The 17,359-nt window shown below is 21.1% G+C and overlaps 5 protein-coding genes across 5 annotated transcripts; 1 reads left to right on the forward strand and 4 right to left on the reverse strand.

Moving 5' to 3' along the window:
• Nucleotides 1-260: 260 nt before the first annotated feature.
• Nucleotides 261-5,508, reverse strand: SRAE_0000030600 (Nuclear receptor subfamily 6 group A member 1; the record flags this gene model as incomplete). Its single annotated transcript, XM_024646179.1, has 4 exons — nucleotides 261-1,022; nucleotides 1,069-1,822; nucleotides 4,500-4,871; nucleotides 4,955-5,508. The coding sequence occupies 4 exons, from the start codon at nucleotides 5,506-5,508 to the stop codon at nucleotides 261-263; spliced, it is 2,442 nt and encodes an 813-aa protein (XP_024500387.1).
• A 1,408-nt stretch (nucleotides 5,509-6,916) lies between these two features.
• On the reverse strand, nucleotides 6,917-8,115 carry SRAE_0000030700 (Globin family and Globin-like domain and Globin,structural domain-containing protein; the record flags this gene model as incomplete). Its single annotated transcript, XM_024646180.1, has 3 exons — nucleotides 6,917-7,409; nucleotides 7,507-7,730; nucleotides 7,915-8,115. 3 exons carry the CDS (start codon nucleotides 8,113-8,115, stop codon nucleotides 6,917-6,919), a joined length of 918 nt encoding a protein of 305 aa, XP_024500388.1.
• Nucleotides 8,116-11,956: 3,841 nt separating this feature from the next.
• On the reverse strand, nucleotides 11,957-15,179 carry SRAE_0000030800 (Germinal-center associated nuclear protein; the record flags this gene model as incomplete). Its single annotated transcript, XM_024646181.1, has 3 exons — nucleotides 11,957-12,551; nucleotides 12,600-14,769; nucleotides 14,819-15,179. 3 exons carry the CDS (start codon nucleotides 15,177-15,179, stop codon nucleotides 11,957-11,959), a joined length of 3,126 nt encoding a protein of 1,041 aa, XP_024500389.1.
• A 140-nt stretch (nucleotides 15,180-15,319) lies between these two features.
• Nucleotides 15,320-16,639, reverse strand: SRAE_0000030900 (Germinal-center associated nuclear protein; the record flags this gene model as incomplete). Its single annotated transcript, XM_024646182.1, has 2 exons — nucleotides 15,320-16,497; nucleotides 16,540-16,639. The coding sequence occupies 2 exons, from the start codon at nucleotides 16,637-16,639 to the stop codon at nucleotides 15,320-15,322; spliced, it is 1,278 nt and encodes a 425-aa protein (XP_024500390.1).
• Nucleotides 16,640-16,982: 343 nt separating this feature from the next.
• SRAE_0000030950 (60S ribosomal protein L29) lies at nucleotides 16,983-17,221 on the forward strand (the record flags this gene model as incomplete). The annotated part of the gene is made up of 2 exons (XM_024646183.1): nucleotides 16,983-17,019; nucleotides 17,067-17,221. 2 exons carry the CDS (start codon nucleotides 16,983-16,985, stop codon nucleotides 17,219-17,221), a joined length of 192 nt encoding a protein of 63 aa, XP_024500391.1.
• Between the last annotated feature and the right edge of the window lie 138 nt (nucleotides 17,222-17,359).

The raw sequence follows: 17,359 nt of genomic DNA on the forward strand, positions 1-17,359 counted from the left end.
TAATAATAATAGTAAGTTGTAGAAAAAAAAATACCTAAGGAAATAAAAAAATATATATAAAAAATTACAACAATATTTATGTACATATGAAAGACTTATATATCTCGACTTATAATTAGATATTATTAAAGGATAGTGAGTTTCAATAGGTAAATAAAATTTTTAAGCTAATTAAAAATTATCAATTATTCATCGTTATATATGTTTCTGTGACATATCTAGACAAACACACTGTAACTAAAAAAAAATTTTTTTTTTTTTCATTTTTCTGAATCTGTATCCGATATACTTTCAGTATTGACATTGCTTATTGAGCTAGCGGCAATTGATTGTGGACTTTTACAAATTAGGAAAGGTACATAAAACATTTTTGAGTGAAGAAGAACAGATGATGCTTGGTGAAGCATTGGAAGCCATGTTAAAATGTCAGTCAGCCGGGGACCATCCTCACATTGGGATAGGTGAATTTGGAGTGCTTTAACAAATTGATCTTGAATTATACTAACTTTTTTTATATTTAAATTTTGGCTTATTCGTCCATTACCATCAATTGTTGTCCCAATTTTATTTATACAATTTGATGGTGGAGTGTAATGAAGAAGGGTAATTGCTTTTAAACAAACATATGCCTCATATGTAATTTTTAATTTAGCAAATGAATTTAGTAATGCTGTAAATTTTTCAACAAGTGGTCCAGCCTCAGTTAATACATGTTCCATTGGAATATCTTTATGCATTATTAATGATAATCTTTTTTGTAGTAAAATTAAATTAATTGATGGATCTGAAAAAGAAATTTCATCATGACCTTCTGTTAATCCATTTACTGATTGTGGTACATGACTATTAAAATTAGTCAATGAAATATCATCTTCTGAAAAAACTGAAGATGAAGATGAATGTGACAATGGTGAATGAGATATATAATTGTGATTTTCTTTTTTATTAACTGTTGATTGTACATTACTTTCATTTATAGGAGAACAATTTGAAATAGCATAATAGCAAGCTGATAATAATACCTATAATATTATTAATATAATAATATTATTATTTTTTAAAACTTACTAATTCGGCCCAACGTTGTGTTAGTAAATGTGTATGTATTTCTACAGGTAAATCATTATAAAATGGTAACATTTTTGTCCATTCAACAAGTTGTTCTACAATTTCATCACCAATACGTGATAATCTTTGACATGCTGGTATTGGTTCTTCTTCATGATTTAACAAAGCATTATTACTTGCTACACGTAATCCTTTAAGATTTATTAATGAATCTAATCTATCAATTTCAATCATTTCATGAATTAAATTTCTTGGTGTTGGTGTTGCTTTGAATCTTTCAATACTTTCAGGATCACAAACACTTTCAATACTTGGTGCAGCTGGTAAATTTTTTGTTATTTCAGAAGAACTTATTGAACTAATAGAACTACTAGATTGTGAAGGAGAACAAATATTTGGTACTTCTTGGCGTGACCATTTTCTAGGTAATCTACTACCATCATCTTCATCACAATTATTTACATTTAATAAACATTTGTTTTTATTATTATCATCCTTCATTTCACTACCATTACTACGTTTATTTTTTCGATATTTTAATTTATATAAATTGTAGATCGCACTTCCATTACGACCCCCAGGCATTCTGTCTTCTCGCACTGCTTCTAAAACCATTCCTTGTTTAAGACACTTTTTAAATCTACAATATTGACAACGATTTCTTTGTTCTTTAGTCATTGGACAGCATCCGCTGCCACTGACACAAGAGTATACGCGTTTGTTTTGAACAGTGCGTTTGAAGAAGCCTTTGCAACTATAAAAAAAATATATATATATAAATAATTATTAGAAATATAAAAAAAAATAATGTAAAAAATAATGTAAAAAAAAAATTAAAAACGTAGATATATATTAAAGTTTGATAAAATCACTTTAAATACTTAATTATTATATTTTTCCTATAAATATTTTTATGAATGTATTAATATCTTCATATATCTATAATTATAGACAAGTGATTTTAAAAGTTTTATTTTATTGTAAAATATTATTAAAATGTTATTAAAAACAAGTTTATAAGAATGTATACTAAAAACAGTTTAGATAATTTTTTGACAATGACCATTATATTATAAAACTAGCTATGCCTTAGTAATACCAATTCAATTAATAATATATAAAAAAAAATACATTTATATAAAATATATAATATAGTAGTAATATATGTTGAAATGATAAAATAAAAAAAAAAAGAATTTTTTTTTTTGTTGCAAAAAAGTAGACTAATTTTTTTATAATATATCATTTATATATTATAAATTTTGAAGGTACGAAAAATGACAATATGAACTTTGGCGGATTTCTTAAACAACAAGCTATTTTACCATTTCAACTTAGCTTTCTGGGTCAGTAATGACATGACCTGATTATTGGCAACTACAGAACATCATTCATTTTAAAAATCCAGCCCAGGTACCAGACGCTTCACCTTGACAATATTAGAAAATATAATAGAAAATTATTTAAATTTGGTGCGTGTTAACACATTTTATTTTATTATCGCAGGTGGAATGATAAAAGAGAATATTTAGAGTTACATTAACTATATATATATATTATATATATATAATAATGATAGCTCCTATAAGAAATTATTTAAAAAGGCTAAATGATTTTGGTAAAATATATGGGTGAAGAAGGTCGGCAGGTACTTTATATAATGAATGTAGTATGAAAAAGTAAATAATGTCCTCCAAAAAGTTATCCTCATTGGAGGTTGCAAGGAAGTTGAAAGCGTGTCACCGGGACAAGGACAAGAAAAGGATATACTTTTGGGATGGACTGTCTGAAAAATATATACATGTATGGGCAATTGAACTCAACAATTAGCAGCTAATTACCTTACACATATATAATTTTAAAGTATTTATATAATTTTTTTTTTTATCAATTGTATATATTAATAAACAATAATATAACTGCTATATAATTATTTTATTATATCTTTAATTTTAAAAAATGTTTATTGTAAAAATAAATATAAAGAGATATATTATTTTTAAGTAGTATTATTTGATCTATATTTATTTATTGGAAAAAGAGATAATATATTATAAATAAAATAAAAAAAAAATAATTTGTTGGTAAATGTCATGTCTTTTTATAATATATAATATAAGAAATATATATATAAAATAAATTACCAATGTTTTAGAAGTCAAATAAAGAATAATAATTATTATTTCTTATTCAATATAAATAATAATAAATAATTTTTTTTTTAATATTATAAAAAAAAAATATTCTTTTTTTCTTAAATAAAAAAGATAATAATAATTAGTATTAAGTATAAATTTTTTAAAGTAGAATAAATTAGAATAAAACTTTTTAAATTGCTACCGAATTGAATAGACTATAGCTAAAATATATCGAGTAAAAGTAAAATAGACAGGAGAAAAATATATGCTGGAACAGCTGGAAGTTGACTGGAATAGCCTGGCACGGAAAGCACCACGACAGATGCAAGGAATAAGTGATCTGGCATAAAAGAGCCATGGATAATGAATATTAATTTAAAAGTAAATGTTACAGAAATATATCTTAAATTATTTTAAAATTTTTGTGTTAATTAATTTAAAAAATTTATTAACTTAATATTTAACAATATTATTAATAAAATTTTATTTTAATTAAAAAATCAAATGTTTATATCTTTTTTTTTCATTAAATTTGAATAATAAAGTAGTTTTTCATTTAGAAAAAAAAATTTTTTTTTTTTTGATAATGTAAAATATAACAAAATAACATAAGAAAACAACGGAACATGAAAATAAAATATATATCGTCCTAAATGAAAACAAGTTTTTAGAAATAATAATATTATCTAAACTAGATACTAAATCTCATATCCCATATCATATTCATCCTTCTTATTTATTTTTATACGCTTCAAAATACCAGCTGGCACTATATCTATTAGAACATGATGTAGGATGGTACAAAGGGCAAAGGTGTTGCGCGGTATTGTTTCATTTTGTGTTATCATTATAAGATTGTACTAAACTTGATAAAGTATAAAATAAAAGACCGCGAGAGAAATTAAATGTGAACTATGTTGACCTTGGTGGAAGTATGTGCCTGAAACGATGTCTGGAAGTATACGGCATTTAACATCTACTAATAGCATTTTTAAATTTTTATAAATTTTGTATTTTTAAATATTTTACTATTAAAATTAAGATGTAACATTTTTTATATTTTACTAAAAAAATATTTTTTAAAAAATTTAAAAAACTTTTAATATTATTAATATTTTTTTTATATTTTTATAATATTTTAAAATATCACCTGTTAATATTATCCATTTTATATAATAATATTATAAATTTCTTTTAATTATTACTTTGATTAAAAAAAAAAAGTTTATAAAATATTTTGTAGAATAATAAATAAATTTAAATATTTAATTTAGAAATTTTTTTTAAACTTACCCTTCACAAGTATATATGCCATAATGAAGACCGGATGATTTATCACTACAAATAGCGCATACAAAAGTATTATGATCAATTTCATTTTTAATAATATATTTTTTTGATGAATGAAAAATATTACAATTATCAGTTTTTTCAAGACAATTATTTTTACTAAATTGATATAAATTATCAATATCAATACCATAATGTTTTACCCAACCAAATTTCTTAATTGTTGACAAAATAATTGAATCATTGTAAGTATTTTCTTTTATTGGTGATGATGAAACTTTTAATATAGATTTACTATTTTTCATATGTGATATTTTTTGATCCATCAAAAATGGTTGATATGATGAAAAAGATTTATATGATAAAGGATATTTTCTAAAAGAAATAATTACTATAAGTGAGGAATAATTATTGATAATAAAAATAGATAAATATATTTATTATTAATTAAAACATACAAATTATGTAATAAAAGATCAGCAGAATCATTCATTTTTGTTAATAATTTATCCTCCTTTACCTCTGTACAATTTTTTTCTTTTTTTATAAAAAAATCAGATAATTTTATGCATGAATTTGTAATAGAAGTTTCTTTGTCATCCATCAATGATGATGAAAAATTAGGAAGAAAAAAAAATTTTGATATTGAATTTTCAAATTGCCTTTGTATAGTATTATTATTATCAATAAAATTTTCTAAATTATAATTAACATTTTGTAATATATTAGAATTTTGTAAATAATAATAATATAATGCTAATGCTGTATTTTGATTTAAATTATTACTATACTCTGATTGAAGAGTATTAAATGATAATGATATATTGTTAGACATAACAGAAAGTTCATAGTTTAATGCAGTACCATAATATCTAATTACAGGTAATCTAATTAAAAATTGATTTGGATCATTAAAATTATTATTTATATTAGAATTAGTAGAGTTAAAATTTTTATTTAATAAATTTTGTGTTGATAATGAATTTCTTGAATTAAGTTGTAAATAATTCATAGAGATCTATAACCAAAATATCATAAATTCCCCAGTAACTATAATTAAAAAAAGATTTAAAAAAAAATAATATAAATATAAAAAAAAATAAAAGCTAAAGTAAAAATTTCTTTTTTTTTTATAAATTTAAGTAAAAAAAAAATTATTATATATAATATTTATGTATATAAATTTTTATTATATAATATTTTTAAATTTATAAGCAAGATATAAAATTAATTATATAAAAGAACTAAATATTTATCCTGATATATCCAGAGGAAGGTCAAGAAAACGTAACTAATCTCAAAGATAAATTTTAAGTTGTTTAATGTTAACAATTATATAAAAATTCATTATTCATTATCATTACATAATGATTTTATTTAGCAGTACAGTAACTTTTCTATCGTTGAATCCTAGTTTCAACGAACTTTTGATATCGTGAAAAGTAAAATTAGGTTATCAAGGTACTTTATTATAGGGCAAGGCGTTATCAAAGGTGACATCTAAAAATGTGTCTATGGCAATATTTTTAATGACATAAATGTAATCTGTAAGGTAAAAATTTTTATATAAAATTTATTAATATTATATAACTAAAAAGAAAGAGACAATCTATAATTAATTTTTCATAACAAAAGATATTTATAAAATGTTATAATAAACTTTCATATTTATTGATAAAATATAAGATTGTTTTATTTTTATTTTCATGTAAATTTAATTTTTAATGTTTCAAATACATTTTTATAAAAAATTTTTTAAAATTTTTCTTAAATATATATGTATATTTATTAAATAAATAAATTATAAATAACATAAATAAAGCTTCTACTTGATTAACTATTATCTAAAGGTCTAAATTTTTTTTATCTTTTAAATAGGTTATTAGGGTACCAGGTCGAATTTAAATGTCAAATAAAACCTCCGTTATCCCTCTATTTCTTTTTTTTTTAATATCAATAAATCAAAGATTATTTATATAATGTAAATTTATTAATTAATTATGTATGTTTTGATAAAATATGGCTATGCTATTATTGCAATATATATACATATATTTTAACAGAAATTTAATTTAAATATGATAAATAATAAAGGTATAAAAAATGAAATTGTTTATGTATTAAAATAAAAACTGACAAGAAATTATTTTAATATGAAAATTTATAATAAATTTTTTTTTTTTTTATAAATACGTATGTGGTAAAATTTATTAAAAAAAAAAATAATAAAAAAATATAATATCCTTTCTATAAACGATATTTTTAATGCATATTTAAATAATATTTTATGTAATAACAATAGAAAAAAAAATAAAAGTTAATTTTCCTAATAAAGATTTTATTAATACTAATTTTTTTTTAATAAAAATGTTAAGATATATAAAAAAAAAGTATATCTTTCTTAAGTAAAACATTAAATTTTAAATTACATTTTCAAATTTTGATATTGTAGGAAAAGTTAACTGAGATGTTCCAGAATTTGGTGGAATAATTGATAATAATTGTAATCTGGGATTAGTTGTATTACCATTTCTTGATGCTGCTGCAAGTGTATCAATTAAGTAACAACTTAATTTCATCCATGCTCTTACTGTTTCTTTATGTTCTTTTCCTGATAAAATCCATTGTTTTATGGAACTTATCAATGCCTCTCCAAATGCATCCCAATGTGCGGTTGTTATGGCAAAACCAGCATGCCCACTTCCAATCACAGTAAGCCAAGGATATAATGCTTTATCTAATTCATTTAATGAATCAACAGTACATTGAAGCATATCACCAAAATATCTAAAATGCCTCTCAACACAATTGTTATCTGATGACAAAAAATTTTTTAATTCTGGACATTTTTGGTAAATTTTTTGATAAATAATTTTACCAATATTTTGTTTAGGGACACGCCGCCACGATTTTCTATAATAAAAAAAAATATTAAATATAATATACGGTAAATAATATTTTATTTAAAAAAAAAGAACTTTGTTCTTTATTTCTTTCTAATATTATTTACCTGATTAATGCTTGTTGTTCGTGACTTAAATTACACACCATCTTTGTAATAAATTGTGCCGGAGATGCTGATCTACATCTTCTAAGTTGTTGAGAAGCATACAAACTCTCCTTTTCATTGGCTGACATTTTATTTGGACAAGTTTGATTTTCACTATTATGAAGATTATTAGTTGAGTGAAAATTTTGTGAAAATGGCATTAAAAAGGAAGATGCAGATAATTTCTTAAAATAAAAAAGTATTATTACTATAAATATTAGGTATTTTTATATTAAAATAAAAATATTTTTGACAAAAAAATAAATAAATGTTAATTAAAAAATGTACTAAAGTTTAGTTAAATAATTGTAATTAACTTATATATTTTTCATATTTAATAAATAATTTAAGATAAAAAAAAAAACTTACATGTCTTGTAGGTGTAGATAACTTTTTATGTGCATTAAAAGAATTAGGTGTAGATTTCTTTCTTGAGTTTGTTATTGTACTTTCTTCATTATCATTCAAATTAATATAACAATTGTTAGGTTGATGATTAACAGGTAAAACTAAAGATCCTTTTTTTGGACAATATTCTTTAAAAGCATTAGTTTCCTTGGGACAATTCATTTGAACACCTTATTTTTTTTATTAAAATTAGTTTTTAAAAAAAATTAAAATGTACTAAAAAATATTTTTTAGTTATATAATTAAACTTCAATTTTTTTTTAAAAATAGAAAATTATAAAAATGATATTTATATATACATATATAACATATAAATAAAAATAAAAGTGTTTTGGTAAAAAAAAAATTGCTATTAATCTAAGGTGTATTTAAAATTTAAATATCAAAGCTATAATTAGAAAGTATAAAAAAAGTTTTAACTTTATTTTACACTTTAATATATTTAATGTATGATATTTTTTTTTATGAAATACACTTAATAAATTTAGTAGAACTATAAAAGTATTTCTAGAAAGTTATAATTTACTATTTTTTCCAAAAAAATATATCAAATTTAATAAAAGTATAATTTAGTTTTTTACATTAATAATAAATATTAATTATATTTAATAACTCTTTTTAATATTATTATACTGAATTCCATAAACAATTTTTTAATTTATTTTAATAAATAAATTGTATATCTTTTTTCAGCAACTTTATCTCACCATATAATATTGTATAAATTTGATCATATATTTAAAATTATTATTTCTCTTTTTATTAAAAAAAAATTAAAGTTATTGAGAGAAAATATATAAATTTAATTACTTATCTCAAAAGTTTTTGTTTTTAATATAATCTAAATAAGCGTTTAAATATAAAAACTTTTTTAATTTTTGTTGATAATAGTGATAATTAAAATAAAAAAAAATACTTTAATTCACTGTTAGTCAAAAGGATAAACTTATATAGATAATTTAAATGAAGATAACTACTTTTAATAATTTTTATAAAAATAAAATTTATGTGATATTTTATCACAAATATTTTTATGTTATTATGAAGACTGAGCAAGATTTGCAGTTTATGTCATTCAACAAGTTTTTAAAAAGTACATTAGATAATTAACCCCAACTTTTAGGTAATAATTTAGTATAATTTTATTATATAACAAAAGTTATTTTTTTCTTTGCTTTAAAATTAAAGCTAAATTTTAAGTTTAACTATTTTAATTTATAATTTTCAATACTACATCACCTAAACTTAGATTTAATATGTATAAAATGGAAAATTCCACTAATCACCAATATATAACTTTTTTTTTTCTTCGAAGATTAAATGATAAATTTAATCTTATATTATAGTTTTTTTTTTTCAATTAAATAATAAATATTTAATCATTAAATAGGAACTAATAAATTATACATAAAAATATATAACATATAAAAAAAATAATGTATATATTTTTTTAATTTATAAGAATACTAACTATCATAAAAATAAAACGTCATTATTTTAAAAAATATTGTTTAATCTATGAAACTATCAGTTAAGAAGTAATAAAATATCCATAATATATAGATTACTTGTAATTAAATTAAATACTAAAAAAAAACCTAATTTAGATTATGACAAACATTTAGGTTATGTATTATAAAAAAAAAAAATATATATATATATATATATTATATAAAATAAATTAACAGGAAAAAAAAAACTACATGTATTTTTTTTTATAAGAAACATAATAAAATTTAAGCTTATCATGAAAAAGTTGTGTGTTTTCAAATAATGATTATTAAAATATATATATATATTCTCACTATAATAAAACACTTTTTGTTTCACATTAAAATGGTATACAATTTTTTTTTCCATATTTATCATTATATTTATAATACTACAATTATTTTAAATTAATAATAATAGATGTATTAGTCAATCTTTATTAAAACATAAATATAGTTATACTGAGTATAATACAGAAGGGGTTCAATAATTATTTGGATTGAATATCATAACTATGATATACTTATTTTATTCATTAAATAAATTTAAGATTTTTAAAAAATGTTATATGATCAGATAACATTTAATAAACAAAATAATATTATACATTAACTTATATATAAAAATAAAATTTTTAAAAGTTAAATTTTTAAAAGTTAAATTTTAAAAAGTTAAAAAAAAAAAAGATTTTAAATAATAAATTTTTGATAAGAGAATTTTTAAAATATTATAATATACTACCTAAAAAAAATTTTTTTTGACTATTAAAGTAATATCTTATATTATATAGAATAAAGTAGCATCTTCAAAAGCAATTATTTTTACTATTTGACAAAATGATTGATAATAAAAACTTTATTCTTAATAATTTATAAGGATATATCTTTAATATTGAATAAATGTATTATTTAATATTATCTATGAAGAAAAAAAAAATATTTTAAGATAAAATTTTTATCTTAATGTCTAATTAAATTAAGCAATATTTATTATTCTTCAAAAAATTACCTTTTAAATGTATATATATATATATATATATTTTTTTTTGTAATTGTAAAAAAATTTTTTAAAAATTTTATTCTAACCAACTAATTATTTTTCATTAGCTTTTTTTAATCACATCATATTAGATAAAATAGTAAATAAAGACAATATAATTAAGAATAAATAATGTAGACAATTATACAAGAAGAAGTCAATTACAATTAAAAAATACAATGTTTTATTTCGAAGAGGCCATTTTTATTTATTTTATTTTTTTTTCTTCTAAATTTTTTTTAAGAAAAGATAGATAATATTGGTTAATTTCAATAAAAGACATAAAATTATAAATTAAGTGAAAGTATTTTAGGATTACATTATACAGTCATTATAATCTATTTTCTTGAAAGGTCTACTTTTTTTTTATTTTTTTTAAATGTAAATGATAATTTGAATTTAAATATTGCAAAAATTTTGGTAAATGCAAATAATTAAAAAAAAAGTATTAGAACCTTTTTATAATATTTGGAAACAAATAAACAGAAAAGAAAAATGTAAAATAAAACTAAATAAGTCATCTATTATAAAATACCATGATGAAAATCTATTATCTAAAAAACAATAAAAATATAGCTTAACATTATAAATATTTTATTATTCAAAAGTATTTGTTTCATTTTACTTATTTGTTATATAATAATTTAGTTAACAATAACTAATACATCTTTAAAAATTTATTAAATTATTAATACTAATGTGTTTAATTACCCTAACCTCAAAACACAAAAATATATTTTGAAAGTATGATATTATTATAAGTAATAATTATAAATTATCGTTTTTTTATATCTACAAATAAATTACTATACTAAACAATATATATCTTTATTTGTCAACTTTTTAAAAAAAAAAGGTACGAAAAAAAAAATTATTACAACTAATAGTAATAATAATATTTTAAATGACGATAATATAAATTATTCATCATTCAAAAGTATGTCTACATAAATATTTAAAATAATATAAATTTATATAATATATTTTATATAAATAAATTATCATAAAATATTTATCATTTTAAAAATTATTTTTTATTCATGAAAATATTAATATTACCTTTCATAAATATTATAATTAAGGTATAATAAACCAAAATATTACAATTATCAAATGTATGAAAATAAGCTTAAAGCAATATATTTTTTAAAATATGAAAAAGAATAAAATATTAAATATTAATTACAACTTAAAAATATAATTACTAAAAAAAAACAACTACATGTATTACTTGTATGTTGTATTTATCTTATCACATTACTTAAAAAAAAACTTTTTTTTTTTTAGAATAAATACTTTAAAAAAAAAACAATTAAAATAAAATTATAGTTGACTAATATTGTTAGAAATGATATTAAAAAAAATTATATGTATTATTAAAGAAAAATACAAGATTATGAAAAAAAAAATTATAGTTTTATTGCAAAAATTCCAACAGAACAAAAAATATAAAAATAGGTAAGGAAAAAAAATATTAATTTAAAAACGAAAATGTTGTAGAATCATTGGTTTTTTCAAAAATTGTCAAAACTTGTCGGCGTTTCTGAATTAACTTTGTATTATATAACCATATATTAAACGCTTTAAAAGCAAGACGTTTTCTCCTTTTCTCTATAAACTCTTTTAATTTTTGCTCAAATTTGATTCTTTCTAATTGTTTAATAATATTCCCACAACTTTTTGGTTTCTTATTAAATTTTGTCTCCTCAGATGTGTGCTCGTCACGGAAAGAATATACTCTTTTTATTCTAAACTTCTTAGCAACTTCACTACAGGGAATATTTAATGGCTTTTCCGGTAAAGAACTTAATGTTTTGAATTTATAATTTCTTCTTTCAATATTTTCCCTTGCCACATTGACCCAAAACTTTGCACAACTTACGACAATTCTATTAATTCTACGTTTTTTAAATTTAGCAATAGCTTTTTTGACTTCAACAACTTCAGACTTGAAAACACTTAAAGAAATGTTATTTATTATCTCATTTCTAGTTGTACAAAGTACATTGTAAACTAAATTTTTTGTAATAGAAATAATTTCAGTATCAAGTGAAATTTTAATTTCGTTCCTAAATAAAAAAAAAATTAATTTTTAATAATTTTAAAATAAATAATACCTTAAAACATTGTCTGCTATTTCTTTTAAATTTTTAAAACGAATATCGTCAATTAAATTTTTAGCTATATTAGTTGAATACAATGATATAACATCATTTTTTTGCTTTTTTAGTTTTTCTTTATTTTTAATACTTTCAGTATAAAAAACTTCATTACAAATAATTTTTAAAATTCCTTTTCTCACATTCTCAAAATTATTGAAAATATCACTAGAAATTGTTTTAACACAACTTTCTACTTGAATTTCAAATTGAAAAGCACTTTTGATAAAGTCAATTTTTACATTTTGTAATATATATTCCAATAAAAATATTGTGTAATTATTAATTATTTCATCTTTTAAACGTTTTTCTTTTAATAATTTAATCTTCTCAGGATCCATTTTATTACCCTCAATAAATTTCTTTGAAACAATGTCATTACTATAACAATCTTTTTCATCAAATGACATACAAAATTCAGGGAATTTTGGAATTTCTAAATCAGTTGTTCCAAGTAAAATAGCTGCTAAGTGATTTTGTAATTTCCCGTCTATCCACTTATCATTAGTGTACTCCTCATCAATTTCAATGTCTGTTGTATCAATTCTACTTAAAATAAGTAACATTGGATCCGATTTAGAATAGTCTAAGTGATAAAAAGAAGCAAGCTTCATTGTGTCACAGATATCATCTAACGCTAATATGTCAGTTAAATATTCAAGATGCATTGTACAATTATTATATGCTGTCAGTATAATCTTCATAGCTCTAGACCTAAAGTCAGAAAAATATCGATGAAGAAGACAACATTGTAAAAAGTCGCATTCATTTTTTACAATTTGGAAAAATTTGACATAATTATTAGATTGATACTCTTTGACAAGTTTTATTGTTGTTATCATTTTATCAGATTCCATAATTTCCCTCCTAAAACGATTTGTTTTTGACAAAACTTTTGGATCATGAAGATTCATTAACATTTCGTAACATGAAAATTCAACTTCATTTTTACAAAATATATTTTCTTTTGCTAAATCTTCATAACAGTGCCTTATAGAATGCATACTTTTTGATAAATGTTCATTATTTAATTTTTGTGAAAATTCTAAAGCATTTAAATTACACAATCTGTATGAAACAAATATATGAAATCTGGCACAAGTTTCAAATATTTGAACAGCATTTTCTGTATTTATTCCTTGTTGCATTAAATCTTTTCTTATTGATCTTGTTCTATGCCATATAAAATCATACCATAATTCCTGAGAATGCTTATCTTCTGGAACAAAAGGTACTATCATAATAAAAAGATATCTCAATGTTTTTATTAAACATTCCTCTGTTCGTAATTCATGTGGTAAAGGATATTCCTGATCAGCAGCACTTCTTTCAAAATCTTTTATCATTAAATTAATATTAAAACTACCATCTTCATTGCATTCATATGGTGAAACTCTTTTTTGAACAATTCTAGTATAATACTCTAACTCTGAACACATATTTTCCATAGTACCAATTTTTGAATCTGCAGTCCTATAATCTGTATCTATAACTCTACCTTTGTTCATTATTTGATTTCGTTTTTTTAATAGTTCATATTTATCCATGTCACTTGGACAATGTTTCCCAACTAATGTTATTAATTCTTTTCGTGCCTGTGTCTCAACATCATTAAGTTGCTCATTATAACCATTTCTATGAGATATATCTTGATTTAATGAATCAGGTAAATCAAATGTTTGTTTTTTGTTAATTGGTACTTGTGGTTTTCTCATTACATGCATTCGTTTTAATGTTGAAGCTCTATCAGAAGAATCAATTTCAGTAAGCCTACTTTTTATATCATTTTTTTCAGAAGAACCAGTCACATTTACACCAAATTCTTCTTCATCTACATTGTTACTTTCCATTAATTTATTATTATAAATAGTCTTTTTTAATGTTGTCATTCTTTTTATTGTATCAGAATCAACACGAGTATTTTCACTTGATATTTTTTGCAAATATTTTGAAATTCCTAAAAGAGAATTACCACCTATACGTTTTCGTGGTTGTATCAAGTCTGAGGATGATTGAAAATTTGAATCATCCGTTTTTGTAATGTTATTTTTTCCATTAAACATTTTGCTATTATTTTCACTTGTTTCATTTTTAAATATATTTTTCCCAAAAATTGTTTTACTATTTTCTAAATTATTTTTAGATGTTAAAAATGATTTTAAATAAAATATATTTACCATTTTGAGATAATTTATTACTTTTTGAAAAATCATTATCTTTACCTCCAAAAACATCATTTGAACAATTTCTATAAGATAATTTATTTGAAATAGTGTTACTAGAATTAAAGGCATAAGATTTTCCCCCAAAAACAGAAACTTTTTTATCATTTGAAGAATTATTTATATCTTTTGATGACCCTGGAACAAATGAAAAAGATAAATTACTATCACTTCCTTTATCATGACTCATTTTAGGTTGACCAAATGCAGAAGAACCAAAAATAGATTTTGTAGATTCTTGAGAAACAGCATTTTTGTTAGTTTGTTCTGTTGACTGATTCTTTGCTAATCCACCAAACGAAAATTGAAATGCCATAAGAAACAAAAGGTAGCAACAAAATATGAATGAAGCGCTCAATAGCACTACTCCAATTTTCAGAAAACAAAACAATCATTTCTGCACAAGACCTCGGAAGTAATTTAAAAAAAATTATTTTAATAAATCAAAAATACTTTCTAACAATTATTTGTATAAAAATAAAAAATTGGATCATCTACGTATCTGTTAGCATTATCAAAAGACATTGGGGGTTTATTGGAAAATGTTAAATTATTTGATTCTGACAATTTTACTATATTTTTTAGTTGACTATTTAATTTCTTATTTATCCAATTATCTTTAATATTAACAAATTTACATTTATTTACAATATCATTCTTAACTAGGAATAAATTTTTATCATTTTCCACAATCTCCAAACCACATTGAATTCCTAAAGTCACCAAATCTTCTTTATCTTCAATATAAAGGATGTCTGCTAAATAGTCCACCGGAATTTTTGTTCTATTGTATGCAATTTTAATAACATTAATTGCATTATATCTCACGTCAAAGAAATATTGCTTACAAAGACATAAAATTAATGGATTTTCAATTTCTTTTATAATTTCAAAAAATTTTGCGTAATTTTGATAATTGTATTGTTGGGTTAATTTTATAACTTTTTGATACTCTGTTGAGTGATAAATATCCTCCCTAAAACTGCGAATTTTTGATAATATGTTTTTGTTATTAAAGTTTATAATTAGTTCATAACATCGAAATTCTTTTTCATTTTCACACTTAATACCTTCAATTTCCATCTGTTTGTAACATAAAAATATAGAAGTAAGACATTGTTTTAATTGTTCATAATTTAGCTTTGGATCAAATTCATCCACAGAAAGGTGATGTAAATGAAAAGCAATAAAAATATGAAAACGAGCACAAACTTCATATATATACAATGAATTTTCGTTAACAATATCCTGTTGCATAAGATCTTTACGTATGGATCTTGTACGGTCCCACATAAAATCGTACCATTTTGCCAATGTTTTTGTTGTACAATCTTTTTCAGGCTTTATATTATTGAATAAATAATTTAATGTCATAACTAAACATTTATCTGTTCTTAATTCATAAGGTAGAGGTTTTTCTTGATCTGCTGCACTTCTTCTATACTTTTTTACCATCTTGTCTACATTTGCTTTTTTATTAGAATCTTGTTCATAAATAGATATTTGGCGATCCATTGTTCTAAGGTAAATCTCTTTTTCTGAACACATGCTTTCTAGTGTGCCTTTTACTATATCATAAGTTAAAGAATTTCCTTTACTATAAAGAAATAATCGAATAATTGAATCCCTTTTTTCTAAAATCTCATATTTTTCTTTAACTGTTTCACACTTTTTACCATATAATGATTTAAGAGACGTAATTTTATCAGAAGTTCCATTAATTACATTACGTTTTCTTTTAGAAGAATTTTTAGACAAACTAGAAGTAGAAGTCATCAAAAAAAGTTGTATTGTTTAGACAAAATCTACCAATTAACATAACTGACCGCGGCGCACTTCTATTATTTAAAAAATTATTTTATCTGTGCAGAAATATAAGTGTACACTTATTCCCAATGTCTGAAATTTGTAGAAATTTTTAGTGTTTTCTTATTTTTTAATTATTAACATTCTTCCCAATATATTTTTCCTATTTTATTAATTTGGTTGTTTTCTAAAAATTATGTTTTATTTATTTTTATATATTATTATTTTTCTACTTTTTTAAATTATTATGTTTTTAAATATTATTAATAATAAATATCTCTTATAGACAGGTTTCTATAACAAATTTATTGAGATGGCTAAGTCTAAGAATCATACTTCCCACAACCAAAGTAAGTTTTTTTTTAATATGTTTTTTTTATATTCTTCAATTTTTTAGACCGTAAGGATCACCGTAATGGAATTAAAAAACCTCTTAAACAGAGATACATCTCTATGAAAGGTGTTGACCCAAAGTACCTTAAGAACTTACGTTACACTCAAAAGGCTAACCTTAAACTTAAAATGGAAGCTAAAAAAGCAGGCAAAAAATAAATACGCCTTCTTTGGCTGGGATTTTAAATACTCTGTTTTTTTATGAATCATTTAATTCGTAGAAGAAATCAGATACTTGTTGTTTTATGCTATTGTTTTATGTTTTCTTATAATAAAGAAACAGTTGCATTGTTATTA

Source organism: Strongyloides ratti, scaffold srae_scaffold0000002 (assembly GCF_001040885.1).
Source record: "Strongyloides ratti genome assembly S_ratti_ED321, scaffold srae_scaffold0000002".
In the NCBI taxonomy this organism is placed as follows: Eukaryota; Metazoa; Nematoda; class Chromadorea; order Rhabditida; family Strongyloididae; genus Strongyloides; species Strongyloides ratti.